The sequence below is a fragment of the Arabidopsis lyrata genome (genome assembly GCF_000004255.2).
Source record: "Arabidopsis lyrata subsp. lyrata unplaced genomic scaffold ARALYscaffold_2, whole genome shotgun sequence".
In the NCBI taxonomy this organism is placed as follows: Eukaryota; Viridiplantae; Streptophyta; class Magnoliopsida; order Brassicales; family Brassicaceae; genus Arabidopsis; species Arabidopsis lyrata.
Genome location: NW_003302554.1, coordinates 4,372,352 through 4,393,174, shown reverse-complemented (window position 1 = coordinate 4,393,174; position 20,823 = coordinate 4,372,352). Strand labels below are relative to the sequence as shown.

The following is a 20,823-nucleotide window of genomic DNA, read 5'->3' as shown; positions in this document are numbered from 1 at the left end:
TTTTCTGTGTGTTTTGCTAACCTGGGAGGTGTTTTGGTTCCAGAAACCAATTCCTTTTGCTATTAGTAGCGTAAAATTGTATATTCACAATCTAATAGTTGACAGGTAATTGTTATAGGAGAGGGGAGAATACACGCTGATGGTTTGCCCTCAAAATCCAAACAAAGAAACAAACAAACAAACAAATAAAGAATACACTCACACGCACACACACACAAAAACACATACATACATAGATATTACGAATATTGATGTGCATACATATATACATATACATATATATACACTTGCAGAGTACATGATCATGGGTGTATCAGCTAAAAGTGCAGGGTGGAAGAGGTGGTGTAAAGAGGTCCAGAAATTTCAGTTGCAGGCCCCTTCTTCCTGAAGAAGAAGAAATCTCCCACCAGAGGAATGATAGGTTTCTTCTTCTTCTTCGTCTTCTTAGTCTTTGCAAAATACCCATCTTTGTCTCCTTTGTTACTGTCAAGTATCTGAGCCAATGAAGGATACTCCTTCTGCATCTTCCTCATCAGCTCTTTCCTCCTCTGGTCCTCTCTATTTTCCTTCTCTTGTGTGTCCTTGAATCTAACTGATTTTTCCATGGCTGCCGCGCTCTTCCCTGCAGCATCAGCCTCGGCTTTCGCTATCTTTGACATGTTTTTATGTAGCTCGGCATTTAAAGTAGCCAAAGCCACCTCTGTCTCTGATTCTCTCTCCTTCAACATCTTCACCTCTGTCTTTGTTTCCGTTATCTCGGCTTCAAGCTTCTTCAAAACATCCATGATCTCATCTTTTGGACCTTGAGGAGAAGAGGGCAACAAGGAGCGTTGCTTCCATGGAGAAGATGACGAAGCAGTCTGGCTGATGTTAGGACTTGCAATAGGACTTACCAGTTTAGCAGTCTGGCTGATTTTAGGACTAGCAGTAGGACTTACCAGTTTAGCGGTCTGGCTGAGTCCAGGACTAGCTATAGGACTTCTTGGTTTATCGGTCTGGCTGATGCTACGATTAGCAATAGGACTTACCGGTTTAGAGTTCAAGGTATGAGTTTGTACCGGTAGCATAATCCGTTGGCCAAATATGGCAACAGCTTCTTTTACCGAGCTAAAAGGACGTGAAGTGTCGACATGATGCTGCTCTACTTGGTTATTTCCTTCCATCTTGTCTATATCCATGGAGGAACGGTAGAGAGAGAAGAAGGTATTGGTATTGTTGGTTTGTTGGGTAGAATCGGCTTGGTTTCTTTGCTTTTACAGCAAATTATAGGCAGAGACTTGATTACCGTTGTGTCAAGGTGAAGTCAAGACCATACCAAGTTCCTTAAAAGTTGACTTCTCAACTACTCTTTGTTTACTTTAATCAGTTTTAAGTATTGTCCAAATCTCTTTACAATGTTAGTATTAATAGACAGTATGAACTTCTAATTGCATGACCAATTATAATTTTAAATCTTAAGTGTCAATTTTGTTAATCAAGACAGTGACATGTGTTGTCAACAAAAGAAAGGCAGTGAAATATGTGGATAAATAGTACTAATTGTCCTCTGATAAAAAAATTAGATTACTAAACTAATTTTGTAATCTCACAAACAAGAGAAGACACAAACCAAATACCAAAGAGAATAAAGAAGACAATTAAAAAACAGAGTCCTCTCCTTAAAGAGAAAGATAGAGAATTGACTTATGGCTCAAGGAAGCTTTTTATCGGATTGTGCCATTGCTAATGGATGAAACTTTGCATTCACCTGCAGATGTAGTGAAGGGTAAATTTTTGTAGCAAGCAACTAAATTCTCATTTGTGTGTAGATCCACTACAAGTTTCTCCCATATTTTCGTCTTCGGGTTTAAGACATTGTCTGGCTCGCCTTCAAACCCGGGAATCTTAACTCGCTCTCCAATCTTAGAAGATTCAGGGGGCTCAACTAACTCCACCTATAAAAATTTCCAGAAAACAAAACTTTATATAACCGAAATGAAAACAATGGAACTACGAATAAGTTAGAGAGTTTTGTGTACTTTACCTTGCTACCATCACTACTAGAAGTGGCAAGAACCATTCCTTGTGACACAATCTCCCTCATTTTCGCCGGCTTCAAGTTGCAAAGAACACAAACCAAACGGTTCTGCATCTCCTCAAGAGGTATATACTTAACTAGTCCACTAACAACAGTGTAAAGTTGATCTTCTCCAACATCAATCTCTTCCACATACAATGCATCTGCTTTAGGATGTTTCTCAGCCTTCACAATCTTACCAACTCGAATATCAAGTCTTGCCATGGTAATTTCGCGATCCCTAGCAAGTCTATCAGCTTGACTTCCAGCAAACTTTTCTCTGTAATGTTTCATCTCTTCCTCTTCCATTTTCTTGAACAATGGTTGAGGTGTTCCAATCCTGTGGTTGGAAGGAAGAATCTCCCAAAGACTACTTGCTTGTAATACCTCTCCTTTCTCTTCGGAGAGTGAAAAATGTGGTGGCAAATTCAGCTGTTTAAATACCTACAAAAACAAGAGACAACACTAATCACGCTTGACATACATACTATTAAATCTAAACAGAATCAAGGTTTTCGAAAAATAACTGACCTCACGAGAAAAAGATGGCATGAAAGGTTCTAACAATCGTGCAAGAAGGTGTACTAAACCAGCAGCAGTTCTTATAACAACTGCACAAGACGGTTTATCTTTTTTGTAGAGTTCCCAAAAATTGGTATCCTGCAAGTATGTGTTCCCTTCATTCGATAAGAGCATTGTGGTATGAAGCCCTTTCTTGAGCTTAACTTTTTCCATAACTTTAACATAGTCCTCCACCAATTTTCCAGCATATTCAGCAAGTGATCTCGTAAAATCATGAGATTCAGGATCAGTAGCATCAGGATACACCCATAACCTCCTTTATTTTTAGGCTTTGCTATAAAACTCAAAACTAGATAAACAAAGTTTCCAAGGTTCGCTAGCAACTCGTGATTAAGTTTCTTTTGGAAATCATCCCATTTAAATGTTGTATCAGACTTCTCTGGCCTGTTGGTCAGCAAGTAGTATCTCCATACTTCGACAGGGATATTTGTATCTTTCACATCATTACCAAACACTCCAACACCTTTACTCTCCGAAAACTTTCCGCCTTCGTAATTTAAATAATCAGTCACACTAACTGTCTTCATCATAGTCCAATCTTCACCAGTTCCAAGATGCGTACAAGGAAACAAGACAGTGTGAAAAAACACATTATCTTTCCCCATAAACTGATAAAGCTCAACATTCTCAGGATTCTTCCACCACTTCTCCCATTCCGATGTGTAACATGAAGTTATCGAAACATAACCAATAGGAGCATCAAACCAAACGTAGAAGACTTTTTCCTTATATTTCTCATGTGGAACTGGAACTCCCCACTTTAAATCCCTTGTGATGCATCTCTTCTTAAGCCCGTCCTTTTCGCTATCGTTAGGCACTTCCTTAAGCGATGCATCCGTCGTTTGAATAGCATTCCGACTCCAAGATCCACTACTAGATGTCTCTTTAATATACTTTTTCAACTTATATTTCAGCAAGGGAAGCTCAAGAAACAAATGGTCCGTGTCGCGAAACCCGGGTGTGGTTTTACAAACCTGTAAGACAAATCAAAACATAAAGTATTAATTCACAATAACCAACACAAATCATAAAGGAAAGAAGCATGCCTAAGCTTACCTTACACCGCGGATCTTTAAGTTCGATAGGATTCAAAACCTTTCCACATTTTTCTCATTGATCTCCACGAGCAGAATCATAATTACAATTTTCAAATGGACAAAAACCTTCAACAAGACGATCAGCTAAAAACTTCTTGCATGTATCACAATAAGGTTGTTTCATAGTATCTTCAGAAATCCATTCGTTTTCCCACAACTTGTTGAAAATCTCTTGACAAACTTTTGTCTCAGGAGTTGAAGTTCGACCAAACTTATCAAAACTTATATCAAACCAATCATAAACTTGATGAATTGCATGGTACTTGTCACAAATCTCTTTCGGTGTACAATTTTCCTCTAAAGCTTTTGTCTCTGTTGCAGTTCCATATTCATCGGTTCCACATATGTAGATTGTGTTATAGCCACGTAGACGACAATATCTAGCGTAGACATCAGCACTTAGAACACAACCAATGATGTTTCCTAGATGTGGTACGTTGTTGACGTAAGGCAAAGCACTTGTGATTAGTATATTTCTCTTGCCTAGGATTGGCAACTTGGGGACGATCTTGCTTTCGTCTTCCATGGCTAAACAACTAGAACACAAGCTAATTAGGGTTTTCTTTTTCTTTTTCTTTTTCTTGAAGAATCAGAGACGTAGGAGAAAGAGGAATCGGCGATTTGTTATTTTTAATGACAAAATTAGCGTTTTTCTAGCAATATATAGAAACAATTCTTTCGTTAAACCTAATTAATTAATTAGTGTGGACATTCGGATATTTAATTCGGTTCGGTTTTTGGATTTTTCGAATTTTAGAATATTAGTTTATTCAAAACTAAGTGTTTGAATTTGGTTCGATTCAGAAAAAAAACTTGGATTTGGTTCGATTCAGAAAAAAAACTTGTAATAAAAATAAGGGAAAATTGGATATAAAGGATAAATAATTAAGCTATTGTCGATCAATGCATTCTATGACTAAATACCATATATTCCTAATTTACCCTTTGTAGTTGGTTTAACTAGTTTTTCAAATAAAATTTAGAACAATTTGTAGGCAAATGAAAAAGAAGTCATGAAGATTCTTATAATGTCGAAAATATATCGTTTTTGTTACAGTTTTGGATAGATAAAATATGATCTACGAAGTTTAGAATACACATTCTGAATTTAGAATGTGTATTCTACACATTGCTTATGTTCTATTAAATTTAGATAATGTATTCTATGCACTTTACATGTTCTACGAAATTTAGAACATATTTCTGTTCTACGGTATTTAGATAGCTAATTTCTACAAAATTTAGAATACATATTCTATACTTTGCTCTTTTTTCTAGAAAAACTAGAACATCATTTCTAAAATTTACCCATGTTCTAAAATTGTTAGAAAACACATTCTTATATATTTTTTTTATTCTACAAAAAATAGAAAACAAATTCTATATAATTTAGAATTTCTTTTTTTAAAAAAGGAAACTAAATCTTTAAATAAAGAAATTGAATATTTTAATATTAAATATGATAAAATTGAATATTAAGGTTAAGATTATGTCTACAAATTTTAGAACATGTATTCTAATTAGTTTAGAAATCTTACGTCTACAAATTTTAAAAAATGTATTATGTCTACAAATTTTACGTCTACAATAATCCAACACATGCAAAGAAATCTAGAATTTTACATATATATACAAGCTCCAAAGAATTGAAAAAATCCAAAAAACTACCAAAAGATAAAATCGAAGAATTTGACGTCAAAAGAATCGAAGAAGATGTTACCATAAAAAAAAATCAAACAAAAAAAGATTTGGAATTATCTAGGCAAAAAATTTGGAAAGTAAATAAATATTGTTTTTGCCCTATATTTTTCCAACTGCTTTTAGAAAGAAATCTAATTAATTTTGGAATTTTTTTTATAGTTTAGAAAGATTTAAAGAAACTAGGGACAAAATGGGATTTTAATTATATTAAAGCATATATGACCAATATTAAAACATATATGATCAATTATAAATATAAAATGCATAGATGGACAATAATTTAATTATTTATCCTTTATATCTAATTTTCCCAAAAAATAAACATAACTAACTAATTTTGATTAATATTGAATATATTTAATTAAATACATTAAATCATTAATGTTTTAGTGAATTTTGTCAAACGATTCGATTTCGAAAAATTCAGTATAATTTTCAAAACTTGTTAGAATATTATTTACATATGTGATATGAATCGGTTCAGTACAAACTTGTTATACATCGTTTTGAGTTATTGTAAAATTTGATTCGGATTCTCTCTTTGATGAATTTTGGTTAGAGAAGGGAGAACCTCCATAAGTATAAAAACAATATTTGGAAAGAAAAAAAATAATTGGGCTTCAAGAATAAAGCCCATGAGGCCCAAATTTCTGTATTCTTTTTCGTCTTCCAGGTTCCGTTTTTTTGATCGGACGAGAGAGACGGAGAGAATGGCTCCGAAGAAGAAACCTCAGAAGCAAAGCAACAAAGCTGCTTCGTCTTCTTCATCGTCGAAATCAAATTATCAGAAACCTTCTTCAGGTCCTAAGCTTCAGATTTCGGCAGAGAACGAAGATCGTTTGCGGCGGCTCTTGCTCAACTCTGGCCGCATCGGTCCTTCGGTTCCGGCTCCAATCAGTAATTCTCTCTCCAAAGCTCAAAAGACAAAGAAACTCAATAATGTCTATGAGAAGCTCTCTTGCGAAGGTTTCGTTGATGATCAGATTGAGCTCGCTCTCTCTTCTCTTAGAGTATAACTCTTTCACCATTCTCGAGACTTTGTTGAAATTATTAGTTTCGATTTCAATTTGAAAATGTCTGATACAATGTGTATCTTTATGTTAAGGATGGAGCTACGTTTGAGGCTGCACTTGATTGGCTTTGCTTGAACTTGCCGAGTCATGAGTTGCCAGTGAAGTTTTCTACTGGAGCTTCTCGCTTTCCTACCACAGGTATGCATAACGTCGTTGCGCACCATTAGACGCTTATACTTGTTGTGTATCAATGCGTGTACCTTCCTATTGGTGTTGCAGGAGGTACTGTGGGTGTGATATCGATCTCACGGGATGATTGGAATGAATCTGCTGACTCTTCAGTCCAGGTAGAGGAGGAGGAGCCTGCGGTTTTCGTTCGAGTGAAGGGCAAACAAGATGAGGAAGATACTCTTAATTCCGGCAAATCGTCTCAAGCTGATTGGATTCGTCAGTATATGATGAGACAGGAAGAGGTACTCATATAAAATGCTTCAATCATGAAGCACTATTCAAAGCAATATTCAGTTCACGGATGAGTTTGCTCATTGAATTAAATTTGCAGGAAGAATTGGAATGTTGGGAAGATGAGGTAGATGGTATTGACCCCGGAAAGAAGGTAATTCAGCTTGTTTCCTCCATTATATAAACAAAATGGAATATAGTAGACTACTTAGTGAGACCAGTTCCGTCATGGATGTGGATGTGGTACACTTTTGCAATGTCCTTGCATGTTAGCTTTCATGCATCTTGCTCAAGGGTAAATATTCCCTCATACTTTTAGACTTTTACAGAACTATGCATATCTGGAAGCTCTTGAATTTGGATCATGAATTGTTGTTTTTTGCTGAAAAGGGAATTACATGAATTAAGCTTATCCATCATGGCAGAAGTTTAGTAAGCTATTTTGTTCGGATTTTCGGAGTGTTTGTGGCAACATTTGGTAGAAGTGGCACCTTGTTTCATCTGCTTATGATGATTATGTGAAACTACAGACTTCAATCAATTAGTTTTGCAACACCATATTGGTCTTTCTTCCTGGTTTTTATGTTGCTCTCTGTTCTGATATCTTGATTTCACAAATCATATTAGGTATCTGGTCCAAGGCCATTCGATGTGATTGCCAAAGAATATTATTCGGCAAGGTCAGATGCTATAAAAGCTAAGGAGAAGCGTGATAAAAGAGGACAGGAGCAAGCAGGCCTAGCAATTCGCAAGCTCAAGCAAGAGATATCTGATCTTGGTTAGGTTTAATCTTTAGTAATCAATCAGTCAATCATTTAACTTGGTGCAGCATGTCATGAGCTATTTGAGTTTGTTTTGCAGGGTTATCAGAAGCAATGTTGGAATCTGAATTTCAGCGTGAACATGCTTTTGAAAGTGCTACAGAACAAGAATCAACGTGTCCCATTTCCAATAACCTTCATGAGTCAGTTGATGCTGACGATGTCTCTGTTCAGCAGTTAGATAACTTGACCTTAGATGCCAATCCTGCTGGGAGCTGTGAGTCCGAGGAAATTCAAACTAAAGCTCTTCCCTCAAGTTCCTCGGGGCAAGATTTAGTTGCATCGGATGAAGATTCAGAGGACGTGGAACTTGGCGATACATTCTTTGAAGAAATTCCGCCTTCTGAAATTTCACCCCATGAACTCCTGGAATTGCAGAAGGAGGAAAAGATGAGAGAACTACGCAGTGAGAAAAATCTCGGGAAACTAGATGGTATCTGGAAGAAGGTAACTGTTCATCAAACAAGATTCTAGGATATTTAATTTTCAAAATGCTATTACAAGTAAAAAGTGCTTAATGCATTTATTGCGCATATGCTTGCTTCTTAATTTTTCATGTTGTCACAAATGCTATAATGATCGAGTAAAGTGAGTTCTAACTATCCGTAATAGATATGGAATTTCCTTCTTTAGCTTTAACGTGTAAGCTTGGTTATTTCCCTGCTCCATTTTCTTCTTGGTTTGTTTTACTGTAAGCTTAATTACTGGCCGGCGTCTTTGTTCGACTATCTATTTAACATATACAAATTTATAGGGTGATGCGCAAAAGATCCCAAAGGCATTTCTCCATCAATTGTGTCAAAGATCAGGGTGGGAAGCACCTAAGTTCAATAAAGTAACCGGTGAAGAAAGGAATTTCTCATATGCTGTAAGTATCCTGCGCAAAGCCAGTGGACGGGGTAAAAACAGACAAGCCGGGGGTCTTGTAACTCTTCAACTTCCTCTTAAAGATGATAACTTTGAATCCATCGAGGTACTCGTTTGATCCATGTTTTAACATTTTATATTCTTTTAGTAAGATGCGAAAATGTATCTGGTGAGGGTCCTCGTGACTAAATGTTGTTAGGAATATATCTTCTCCAAAGAAAGTTCCAGTTTAATTCCTTGATTGCAAGGTTCTGAGAAAAATAAATTTGGACAGCTAGTTTGAATCTTTAGCGCGCTATTATTTGGTTAACAACGTTGCTCAAAGTTTTGGATCTGATTATGAACCTTATCTAAGTTGTAAGCTGTTGATTGGAAATAATCGTTGGTGCTAGATTAATATGTCGATCATGTGTACTAAAATCTTTTTCACTTGTGTGTGACAGGATGCACAAAACAAAGTTGCGGCATTTGCTCTTCATAAGCTATTTTCTGATTTACCTGTCCACTTTGCAATTACGGAGCCTTATGCCTCTCTAGTTTTGAACTGGAAACAAGGTGATATCATTTATTTTGTCTCAGTACCTGGTCTCTATTTTTTTTTTTCCATAAATTTTGCAGTAAGATGTCCCTGGTTTATTACCACCTTCTATTTATGTTAGTATTGGCATGTCTTATTTGAAACAAAGTTTTCTCACTAGTCCAGAAATTGCGGGACTATAAATCAACTGTGGTAACACTATAACACTTATTTTTGCATGATTTTGGTATTTATGTTCAAAACATTTTGACTGCTAAGAAGAGCATCGGTATTAATTGAAAGTTTAACACATGAATAAAAATGGAGGTTTAGTGTATCGCTAATGTGAGCATTCTAAAGTATCATATATAGGTTCTCGTTTGGAAATATTTTAATCACTCTAATATAGTTGCTTTGAGCTGTTACAGAGGAATTGTTGTGTACCATACAAAGCACAGAAGAAGACCGAAGAGCTAATTTTGTTGATAAGTTGCTTGAGGAGGACAATTTCAGTTTGACCGCTTCGTCAAGTAGCATTGACAATGCGCTTCCATTGGTAGACTCCTATGTCAAAGAGAAGGATGACTTGGGTGTTGTCAAATCTAACCACAGAGCTAGAAGTATGTTTGCCACAGATTGTATCTGTGGTGTATTTAGTTACTTAAATAATATAACTCTGAATTTTAGTGCCAAAAATTCATTAGCAGGATATATAATCCATTAATCCTCTGTTTGCTGTGTTACAGAAGACTCTTATATAGAAGCTGAGTGTTTATCTCTCCAACGAAAACAAGAGAACAAAAAGAGAACGCAAAAGTACAAGGTAGAGTATTCTTATGTTTAAACAGAAGTTTGGCTCTGGAATGTTTTTCATGTAGCAAATTTTATGCCTTACAGTGTTATATATATAAAACTTACCAGACTAGTTAGTTCGTTCCGGTAAAAAATATAGGACTGCGTTGTCAGCACTGTCAAATCTTTGTTACCGCAGCTCTCACAGTAATCCTACTATTTTTTTGCAGGACATGTTGAAAACTAGAACTGCTCTTCCTATATCTGAAGTTAAGAATGGCATACTCCAGCATCTGAAAGAAAAAGATGTCTTGGTGGTATGCGGAGAAACAGGCTCTGGAAAGACGACACAGGTTTGGTCTCGCCAACTACTCCCGTTACTTACTGTTGATACAATATTTGCTGTTTGCCCTTTTATTACTGATTTTATCTTCCAGCTTAAAGCTTTGAGTTATTTCTAACTCTGCAATATTATTCCAGGTTCCCCAATTTATATTGGATGATATGATTGATTCAGGGCATGGTGGATACTGTAATATCATATGCACACAACCTCGGCGGATAGCGGTGAGTATCTCGGTGTTAAGATGTGATACTGTAATATATTGGATGATATGATCGATTTGGGGCATGGTTGGATTTCTTGTTTGGTTCATATTGACGTAGACAACGATTCCTTTAATTCTTCTTGATCCTTTTATTTCAGCAAAGAGTAATGATATCATTTAGTGTAGCCATGCAGATTTCTTTCTACTTTTTGCTTCTCTAGTAACTGGTTAATATGGTCTAGGCTATCTCTGTTGCTCAAAGAGTTGCTGATGAGCGTTGTGAATCCTCTCCAGGCTCAGATGACTCCTTGGTTGGGTATCAAGTTCGTCTTGAAAGTGCAAGGTCTGCTCCTTAATTTTGAGATTTGTATTTGTATTGATTTACGAGCTTAGTAAATTTTACTGTATTTAGCTTATACGCATTTCTATTGCTTCATTCACTGTCCTCAAGGACCCAAGTTAAATGATCATGGAATTCTATCTGTAGCAAGAAATATAAGTAGTATAGTAGTATGCTGTGTAAAAGTTTGGCGTGTTTTTTAAGGAAGAGCAAAGAGCAATTTAGTACCAAAGGCCGAACTATTAGGACACTGGGCCTACACTTGTCAAATGAGTAGATTTTCTTTTCATTTTTTTTTCATTTTCTGAAATACCTTCGTGACCAAAAAAAGAAAAAAAAAATATCTTCTCATATGTGTTCCTTTTCTTGGCCCACTGTTAGTGATCACAAAATTCCACTTACTATTATGTCAGATGTGATTTCTGCTGGATTTTCTAATTCTCTCTGAACTGACTCCAGGCTGATTCTGGTGTAGTAGACTTCCATGATAAATTGGTGTTAGATGAATACCTAGAAACAGTTCTTTTTCTTCAATGTTGTGCTGAAACGGAATTGTAATATTTTTATGTGTATTGTTTGTTACTTTCTATGCAGAACATGATTGCAAAGATAACATCGGTTTGTAGTCATAATCTCGCCTGTTTATTTTTTCTTTTGGCTTCACTAGTTTATGGTTGCATCTGTTATTGTCACATATTCATTTTTGACAGTACAATATGATGATGGCCTTATGATTTTTGGGCTTTTACTAATAGTGTTCCTTGGAGTTGTAAATTAAGCTAATTTACCTTGGCATATTTTTATCTTTGTTTAGGAGTGACAAGACTAGGCTGCTGTTTTGTACTACTGGCATTCTACTGAGGAAACTCGCTGTAAGTCCTCTATTTGATCAATAAGCTCTTTCCAGCAAATAATTCTTTTTACATGTCATAGTGTTGTATGCTACTGAGAAAGAGTAACATTTTATGCTGCTCAAACATTCTGGTGATGTGGACAAAAGTGAACTATCATAGCTGCATTACAGAAATTATGGTTTCTAAAGAACACGACCTTGCAGAAAGTATTATGTAAATAGAGTCTCTGCTAACTAAGGGGGGACATTAGAAGTCCAATAGTTTATGTAGTTGGCTCATCATTAGTAGTATCAGAGTTTTCTTTTTCTGCGGAACAATATGAAGAATTGGCAATTCCAGTTGTTGAGACACTGTAATGCTATTTTTTATAGCATAGTGAAGGACGCCACATTTATAAGATTATATAATCAGCATTCTCTCTAATTGTGTTTTCCGTTTGCTCGTTGCAGGGGGATAAAACCTTGAACGATGTTACACATATTATAGTCGATGAAGTGCATGAGCGGTCTCTTTTGGTGAGTCTTCATTAGCTCATCATTGTTAAGAAAAATAGATACACAGTAAAGGGTTCTGTTTGAGAATCTACACAACATCATCTAATGCATCACTTGAATACAAGAACCTGTTAGCAATGAAAACTGGGATTTTAGCATTAACTTCTAAAATGTGCTCTTAGAGTGACGCTCCACTATGTATTTAAACTTTTACAATGGTGAAGACCAAAAGCTTGCATCCTCGGTAGTCTATACCTTTTTCACCACATTTTCTCCTCTTCTGGCTTCTTTGACTCTACTTAATAATAATGGAGCTAGTCATTTTGCTTCCACATTTTTTTTTTTTTTATGTTAAGCATTTTTAGTATCCCAATCTCCTCTCTCCATAAAGAATGCTAGATTATTTCACATTCTACAAGCGTCAAACGATCTGACATGAGACTACCTTTCAATCTTTTTTCAAAAATCAACTTGTGGGTGAGAACTACTTTTCTTATTTCCATTTCAGGGTGATTTTCTTCTCATTATTTTGAAGACCCTGATTGAGAAGCAATCATGTGATAATACATCACGTAAACTTAAAGTTATCCTTATGTACGTATCTGTGGCTTTTATTTTTGAATGTAGATGTAAATAGTAAGTAAAAATCATATTAATATATGCTTCTAATCCCGTTCAGGTCTGCTACTGTTGACGCTGATCTATTCTCAAGATATTTTGGCCATTGTCCTGTGATAACTGCTCAAGGACGAACACATCCAGTCACTACCCACTTCCTGGAGGAGATTTATGAGAGTATTAACTACCTTCTTGCTCCAGATTCTCCTGCTGCGCTAAGGTCTGATTCATCTATTAAAGAAAAGGTATTAGATTATTCGTATCAAATACATCATCTATATACTTCTGTTAGCCCCTTCTTCACTTTGACCAGCAACTGTCTCCCATGTTTTTTGGGGATCTCTTCCATTCACTTACTTTACAGGCCTGTATCAGTTGAGCTCTTCATTAGCAGAACTAAAATTAGATCGATTCAGCTGCTTAGGCACTTGTACTTCTTGATTTATGAGTTTTCTTTCGATTTTGTGTCTGGGAAAGTTTTTTACCCATGGGGATGTTTCATTTATATGGATAATCTTATTCTATTTGCAGAGTAAGTACACGTCCACGTTAAAGGACTTGTACAAAATTATCTTCGTCTTTTTTTGGGGCCTAACATTGAATGGCCTTTGCATTTCCATGATTGTAATATGTGAATGCCTTTTGATCACATGTGTGTTATATGATTTTGAAAGTTGGAGTGTACTGTCGATATACTGTACTCTCATTTAGCTTGCATTGGAGAAACTATGGATTCTGTGTAGTTAATAAATGGTTTTGATGTCTGCAGCTTGGTTCTGTAAATGACCGTAGGGGAAAAAAGAATCTTGTATTGGCTGGCTGGGGCGACGATTATTTGCTTTCGGAGGACTGTCTTAACCCATTTTATGTTTCTAGTAATTACAACTCATACAGTGACCAAACACAACAAAATCTGGTACGCTCACTTTGAGCTTCTGCTCCTCTTATTCACTTAGTTATCCTGGTCGTCTTATTCACTTAGTTATTCTGAGTCCAAAGAACTTGTGAGTGTTGTGTAGAAAAGGTTAAATGAGGATAGAATTGACTACGAGCTTCTTGAAGAGTTGATATGCCACATTGATGACACTTGTGAGGAAGGGGCCATTCTTATATTTTTGCCTGTAAGCTGATACTAAGATATTTTATGTTAATGAGATTCGCTCATCCTCTCTATCGTTTTGGCTTGACATTATTTGGTTGATAACAGGGAGTGTCAGAAATTTACATGTTACTCGATAGGATAGCTGCTTCCTATCGTTTTCGTGGACCTGCTGCAGATTGGCTTCTTCCTCTACATTCTTCTATTGCATCTACAGAACAGAGAAAGGTGTTTCTGCGTCCCCCTAAAGGCATACGGAAGGTAATTTCTTGTGACATCCATATAATCTGTTGCACTATTGCTATCTCTGGTTATGATGTCTACTCTCCTGGAGATGAGTTACTTTTCATCAATTTTTTGCAGATGAGTAGTTTAATGCCTTGCTTTTACATGTTCTCTATTGGAAATCAATCTAAAGTTGTTAGGCGCTCTAGGTTGAGTGTGTTGAATATTGATGCATTGTTCTTTTGGTTATAAGAGTTTCATCTCATTTCGTGCTACTACTTATTTCCTTTGATTCCCACTAGCAAATGAATTCGAGTGATATTGACAATAAATAACATCGAAAAGTAATTATGTTCTGGAGACAACTTTTTACCGTACCGCCATCATGTTAACAAAAGGACTACATCATCAGTATTGGTTTTGTTGAAAGTTGTATTGTGTGAATATAATATACAGTAAAGGCTGCATGGACCTCTGCAAAGCTGATCTGATTTATCTTTTGCATCATCTCTTATGTTTAGGTTATCGCAGCTACAAATATTGCAGAGACCAGTATAACAATTGATGATGTGGTGTATGTGATTGACAGTGGCAAACACAAGGAAAATCGCTACAATCCACAGAAGGTATTCAGAATTCTAATGAATTCAGTTGCATTTTCCTTGTACGACGATGCTTGTAGACCAATATCCCATTTTTATGTTTGTTTCTTTCCCCCTTTGAACTCCATAACTGTTTCTGAATATGAATTGAACATTATGCACATTTTATAGTTAGTTGCTTATTACCCCTTCACTATGAACCTGTTTATTAAGAAGATTGGTGTCCGTCATTTTGATATATCTATTAACCTGTATCTTGAAATTTCTTTTCAGTTCTCCCTATTGAAACCGAAAGCTACCTGGATATATATAAGCTCTTTTTGATTACATTGTTGTATATCTCTGCGTGATTGCCTCATGATCATTGTGTTTTGTCTCTGAGATGCCAGTTTGATTTTCAATTATTTTATCATCTTAGAAATTGTCGAGCATGGTGGAAGATTGGATATCTCAAGCAAATGCAAGACAAAGAACAGGAAGGGCTGGACGTGTCAAACCTGGGATTTGCTTTTCATTGTACACACGCTATAGGTTCGAGAAGCTAATGCGTCCCTATCAGGTGTTTTCAATAGGTCCTTTCCTGCTCACTTGTTCACTTGGTTTTAGCCATTTAACTCATCGATTCCACACTTATTTTAAGGTTCCTGAGATGCTGCGGATGCCATTAGTAGAGTTATGTCTACAAATCAAATTGCTTGGCTTGGGTCACATTAAACCTTTTCTGTCCAAGGCAAGTGACACCATCTTTAGTGAAAAAACAAATAACACCATCATCCATCTGATTCTGATTTACACTCACTGTCTTTAGGCTTTGGAACCTCCGAGTGAAGGTGCTATGACCTCTGCGATTTCATTGTTACACGAGGTAATATGTAATGGATATAAGTCTTTTCTTTCTGTAGAACTCTAAGTTCCTGGGATCAGTCATATTTGATACATCCAACCTGTCATTTGGACATATAGTTGATGTGTTTGAGGCTGTCCTGCAGTGTGGCTGATTTATCTTCTTTACATTGTAGCCTTCGGGTATACTTTATGCTTTCTGAACCCCTCATTTTAGTTCCGATTGATGGAATATCAACTTAGTAAAGAGAGTTTTGCATACCTTTCAGAGTTTTTTGTTCTGAGCTCTCTCTTATGAACCCCGTCTTCTTTAGGTTGGTGCTGTTGAAGGGGATGAAGAGTTGACACCACTTGGGCATCATTTAGCGAAACTTCCTGTTGATGTGTTAATTGGAAAGGTTTGCTTTAGTAACATTACTGTTACACTAAAATTTCCGAGTTGGAGGCCTTGGTCACTGACTCTCATATATATGTTTTATTCCTCTCCTCACTACATTTTGCCTAGGTTTCAACATGGTTGTTGATGTTGGTAAACAGAGAGTGCATCGTATAATTCTTTCCACCATCATGATTACATGTTTGATAATTTGCAGATGCTGTTATATGGTGGAATATTTGGTTGCTTATCACCTATTCTCTCGATCGCTGCTTTCTTGAGCTACAAATCGCCGTTTATATACCCCAAAGATGAGGTACATTTTGACTTTCCCAGAACTTGGCTGATTTGCACAAGGAGGTTGTTAAGTAACTCTATGTTCTTAGAAGCAAAATGTCGACCGGGTGAAACTTGCTCTTTTGTCTGACAATCTGGGGAGCTCGAGCGATTTAAACAACAATGACAGACAATCTGATCACCTCCTTATGATGGTTGCATACGATAAATGGGTGAAGATACTGCAGGAGGTATGTGATAAAAGGGATAATAAATGAGCTGTTTATTGAACAACTGAATCAAGCATGGATGGATTGAAATCCCTTGATACTGGGTTTATGTCCGATTTATTTTAGCACAGCGTTTATCGGCATAATGACATGCTCTATGTGTTTGTGATGTCTTCAGCGAGGAATGAACGCTGCACAGAGGTTCTGTGAATCAAAGTTCTTGAGCAGCTCAGTGATGCGGATGATCAGGTACATTTAACTTGTCTACAACAGATCTCCATACATTTAACTTTATCTAAACATGATTTAATATGCTTTAGCCTTGCAAGCTTGACTAAGGATATTCAAGTGTGGGAAAACTGTATAAGTGGCTCAACGGAAAATAACAGTCATTTGTTTGATTTTTTTGTTATAACTTAACCTACGTCTTAGTGGGAACTTTTTCATTTTATGCACGAGTCCCTGAAATTTTTTTCTAAACTGAACGAATGCTTACACTATTTCTGTCTTCATCCTTCAAATCTTATTATTGTTTTGTCACAATTATCAGAGATATGAGGGTACAATTTGGCACATTACTTGCCGATATCGGGCTCATCAATCTTCCTAAAACAGGAGAGGTAACTTATCTAACCCCATCTGAAACATTTTGCATATGCATAAAGCACGCATGAGTCTGATCTTACCAGAACATAGTAATGATAGTTCTCAAGTTTACGATACAGCTCAATGAGGTCCATCATATTTGTAAGTTTGGGTAGAAAGAAGGCTGTAGGTTTTTTTATGAAATCTGATCAGGAATCTCATTTTGTTATCATAGTTTTCGGGGAGAAAAAAGGAGAATCTTGATGTCTGGTTTTCTGACCCAACTCAACCTTTCAATATGTATTCACAACAACCTGAAGTTGTTAAGGTAAAAGTACATCTGGTGCTCTCGTGTTGCCAACAATCTATACTACAATTGTAAAAGAGGTTCTATGTCATTATCTATTTGGTGGGTAACTGAAATAAGCTGTGAATATGTACAGGCGATATTGTGCGCAGGACTATATCCTAATATTGCAGCCAATGATAAGGGAATTACAGAGACAGCGTTTAACAGTTTGACAAAGCAAGGAAACCAAACAAAGAGCTATTCGGCATGGTACGATGGCAGAAGAGAAGTTCATATCCATCCATCTTCTATAAACAGCAACTTCAAAGCATTTCAATACCCTTTCCTTGTATTCCTTGAAAAGGTAACCTGAGTTTTAATTTTTGAAGCAATTGATTTTACTGTTATTTATCCCTCTGATGTACGTGCCTGAGATGAGAATTTCAGACTTAGCTATCATTTGATGATATTGGACAAAAATGGTAGTTTGTTGTTAACTTGTTATTCAATTTGATGTTACTAGGCAGATTCTGGTGTTAATTGTTTAACCATATAATCATGGGTAAATATTATACATCTTGTAGGTCGAAACGAACAAAGTATATTTGCGAGATACAACCGTTGTATCTCCTTTCTCCATTCTACTTTTTGGCGGTTCAATCAATGTTCATCATCAGGTACAATTAGCCATATCTGTTAGCAAAACAAAAGATGGAATGTTCTGCTTATTTTTGATTTTGTCTGCTCTTTACCTTGACACCGTATCTTTTATTACAGAGTGGATCAGTCACAATTGATGGGTGGTTGAAGGTAGCAGCACCAGCTCAAACTGCGGTTTTGTTCAAAGAGCTCCGGTTAACCCTTCATTCCATTCTCAAAGATCTCATCCGAAAACCCGAGGTTACATGTTCATTCCTTTGTTTGATCCACTTGGTGAAGTAATCCCATGCCTGATCTCTCCCCACTCTTCACTTTTGTTTATTTTTTCAGAAATCAGGTATTGTTCACAACGAAGTCATCAAATCTATGGTCGATCTTCTTATAGAAGAAGGCAAACCGCAACACACATGAACTTAAAAAGGAAATAGTATCACATTGTGGGGAAAATTGTGTGTAATTCACCAGGATTTGTAGGTGAACATGTATAAGTCACAATGTTGATACTAAGATGACTTCCATAGCCAATATTTTTCAGTTTTAGGTAGGCCAATTGATATTCCCAGAGCTCAATTGTCTATAACAATTTACAAGACAGTAAGAAATATATTACTGCCAAAAATGTTACATGAGAGTGAATTTGATCATAAAGAAAATCGGCAAAGTCAAACATGTTTAAGTCTATGGGTTCATCATCATCTAATTGCTCCATCGTCTAAATTTACTTGTTGAAGTTTTAAAAGGTTCCTCATGATCGCGCGTAGCTGTGCGAACCTTTATCCCTAAGTATATTATTATATTAGATCTAGCAAGAGCATCGTTTAGAATTGAGGTTAACAATTTAACAAAGACTTTCTTCTTTACCTGGTGATTTAAATCTTTAATTTTATGTTGATTTTCGTTTTAATCATGAATTCTCGTTGATAAAGCCAATTGAGGCACATCGTTAACTAGCCAAACAGATCAATTAGAAGATGTCATCGCATAACTGGCATTTCGAAGCGATCACATAATTTTTCTTGTACACCAACAGGGTTTTCATCTTCCTCTTCAAAAACTATGCAAGGACATCTCCGTTTAGCCAGTTAATGATGCCTTAATTAGCTTAGTCAACGAGAATTCATGATTAAGTTGAAAGTCAACATAAAATTGAGGATTTAAATCACTAGATCCACATAAAATTGAGGATTTAAATCACCAGGTCCTCAATTCATGCTTTAAACCAACGAAAATGGTAAACTGATGATTTAAATGACATTTTTCCCGATTTAGATACAACTTTTTTTCTTTCATTCTTTCTTCTTCTACTTCTTCCAATCTCGAAGTATACAACCATGAAGCTTGAAGTAGTGTTAGTACCTATCCTCGAGCATCTTATGATGCCTTGGAATGATCTAAGGAAAGGTGATTGTTGTGAACGTTTTGATGCTATTAATGATGGCTACTACTGCAAAACTTGTGATTCCTTCATCCACAAGACATGTGATGACGATTCCAATATTTCTTTATGTTGTATCACAATTTTCATAGATATCCAAATCGTTTTGAAGACAATTGATGTTTTATTTTAGAAGATACCACTTTTTGATTAGATTATTTTTTGTTCAAAATACAACAACATATACCAGAAATACATTTACCCAGCAATACACTACTTAATCCTGAACAAAACACCTGGCAATATTGCTCTCCCCTTGTACATATATATGGTGTAAAGCATCTTTTTTCCTTTTCCGTTATGCCAAAACCTATTAAACATTAATCGTCAAACATATATGTAAAAAGAGTAAAAGAATATGTCGATAACTAAAAAGTGGAGAGTGATATAATTATAAAGTGGAGAGTACCACGAGTGTCATCGGAGCAGTGAACAGAAGATATGACCAAGAGAACAGTGAGAACAAATGCAACTAACATTTTCTTGGTGGTATTCATTTGTATGATATTTTCTTATCTTTTGTTTACATTTTTATTTCACTTGGGATAATAATTATATAATAACACAAACATACATAAAAGCTAATCTTCTAGTCAATGGTGAAAAGAAAGAATCTTTCAATATATTTCCACTTATTTATAGTCAAAACAACAATAAAGAGAATGATTTCGTTACCTACTATATATAGTTAAATATGGATTTTCTCCCAATATTTTAAATTCTGTTTCCAATTTTTTTTTTTTTTTATGTTTCAAATTTTAATGGTTGTAACTAAAAATTATTGGTAAAGATAACTTGAAATCAACATTGTTGTTGGTGAATTTCCTTTTACGAATAAAGATGGCTTCACCAAATCAAAATCGTCTTAAAAAGCGCTAAACTCTACGGTCCTTTGAAAAAGTTAGTAAATAATTGTATTCAACGACTAATCATGTATAACAGAATTCATGAAGGTCGTTCAACGAAGTCATACTTTGGACACTTTCAATGGGCAGTTAATACTAAGATCATCCTTAACGGCATATCCAAGTGTGTATCCAAAGCCAAAAAATCCAAAAATTTAATCACAAATACCAAAAAACAATAGACTCGTATCCAACAATGGATTTTTTGTAATGTTTTGGACTCGCATAGGTGGCGGTGTTTTATTGGTGGAAAGATATTAGAGAAAACCAAATAAGTGTAAATTTCAAATTTTACATTTTTTTTACAATTATAAATATGGTTTGGACTCCCTAATGGAGTCCCACCAATAATCTTGCTCTAATGTTCTAAAAATCGACTACGATTTTGTCCAACATTTACATTAACAATGTTTAGACACAACGTCCCAACCAATGAGACGTCAAATCACAGCCATGCAAACTGATCACTACATATTAATCACTTCGCCGTGCTTGTAAACATGCGGCATTCAACATTCGACATCCTAAACTCTACC

General features: G+C 35.8%; 3 protein-coding genes and 1 pseudogene across 3 annotated transcripts; 1 reads left to right on the top strand and 3 right to left on the bottom strand.

The window, feature by feature from the left end:
• Positions 1-62: 62 nt before the first annotated feature.
• On the bottom strand, positions 63-1,439 carry LOC9322764. The gene has a single exon (XM_021035434.1). It carries the CDS (start codon positions 1,176-1,178, stop codon positions 318-320), a length of 861 nt encoding a protein of 286 aa, XP_020891093.1. The 5' UTR covers positions 1,179-1,439; the 3' UTR covers positions 63-317.
• A 69-nt stretch (positions 1,440-1,508) lies between these two features.
• Positions 1,509-4,351, bottom strand: LOC9324290 (annotated as a pseudogene).
• A 1,699-nt stretch (positions 4,352-6,050) lies between these two features.
• On the top strand, positions 6,051-18,576 carry LOC9324289 (DExH-box ATP-dependent RNA helicase DExH7, chloroplastic). Its single transcript, XM_002888180.2, has 34 exons — positions 6,051-6,446; positions 6,542-6,647; positions 6,729-6,922; positions 7,012-7,065; positions 7,539-7,689; positions 7,773-8,179; positions 8,487-8,705; positions 9,043-9,154; positions 9,545-9,736; positions 9,863-9,939; positions 10,139-10,261; positions 10,389-10,475; positions 10,699-10,799; positions 11,611-11,668; positions 12,100-12,165; positions 12,653-12,738; positions 12,824-13,007; positions 13,532-13,678; positions 13,782-13,883; positions 13,970-14,122; positions 14,608-14,712; positions 15,107-15,247; positions 15,329-15,418; positions 15,497-15,553; positions 15,846-15,929; positions 16,125-16,223; positions 16,294-16,434; positions 16,592-16,662; positions 16,964-17,033; positions 17,234-17,326; positions 17,442-17,651; positions 17,872-17,964; positions 18,065-18,187; positions 18,278-18,576. The coding sequence occupies exons 1-34, from the start codon at positions 6,072-6,074 to the stop codon at positions 18,356-18,358; spliced, it is 4,452 nt and encodes a 1,483-aa protein (XP_002888226.2). The 5' UTR covers positions 6,051-6,071; the 3' UTR covers positions 18,359-18,576.
• A 952-nt stretch (positions 18,577-19,528) lies between these two features.
• On the bottom strand, positions 19,529-20,048 carry LOC9324288 (defensin-like protein 117). The gene is made up of 2 exons (XM_002886650.2): positions 19,792-20,048; positions 19,529-19,692 (listed from the first exon to the last, which is right to left on the bottom strand). Exons 1-2 carry the CDS (start codon positions 19,877-19,879, stop codon positions 19,538-19,540), a joined length of 243 nt encoding a protein of 80 aa, XP_002886696.1. The 5' UTR covers positions 19,880-20,048; the 3' UTR covers positions 19,529-19,537.
• Between the last annotated feature and the right edge of the window lie 775 nt (positions 20,049-20,823).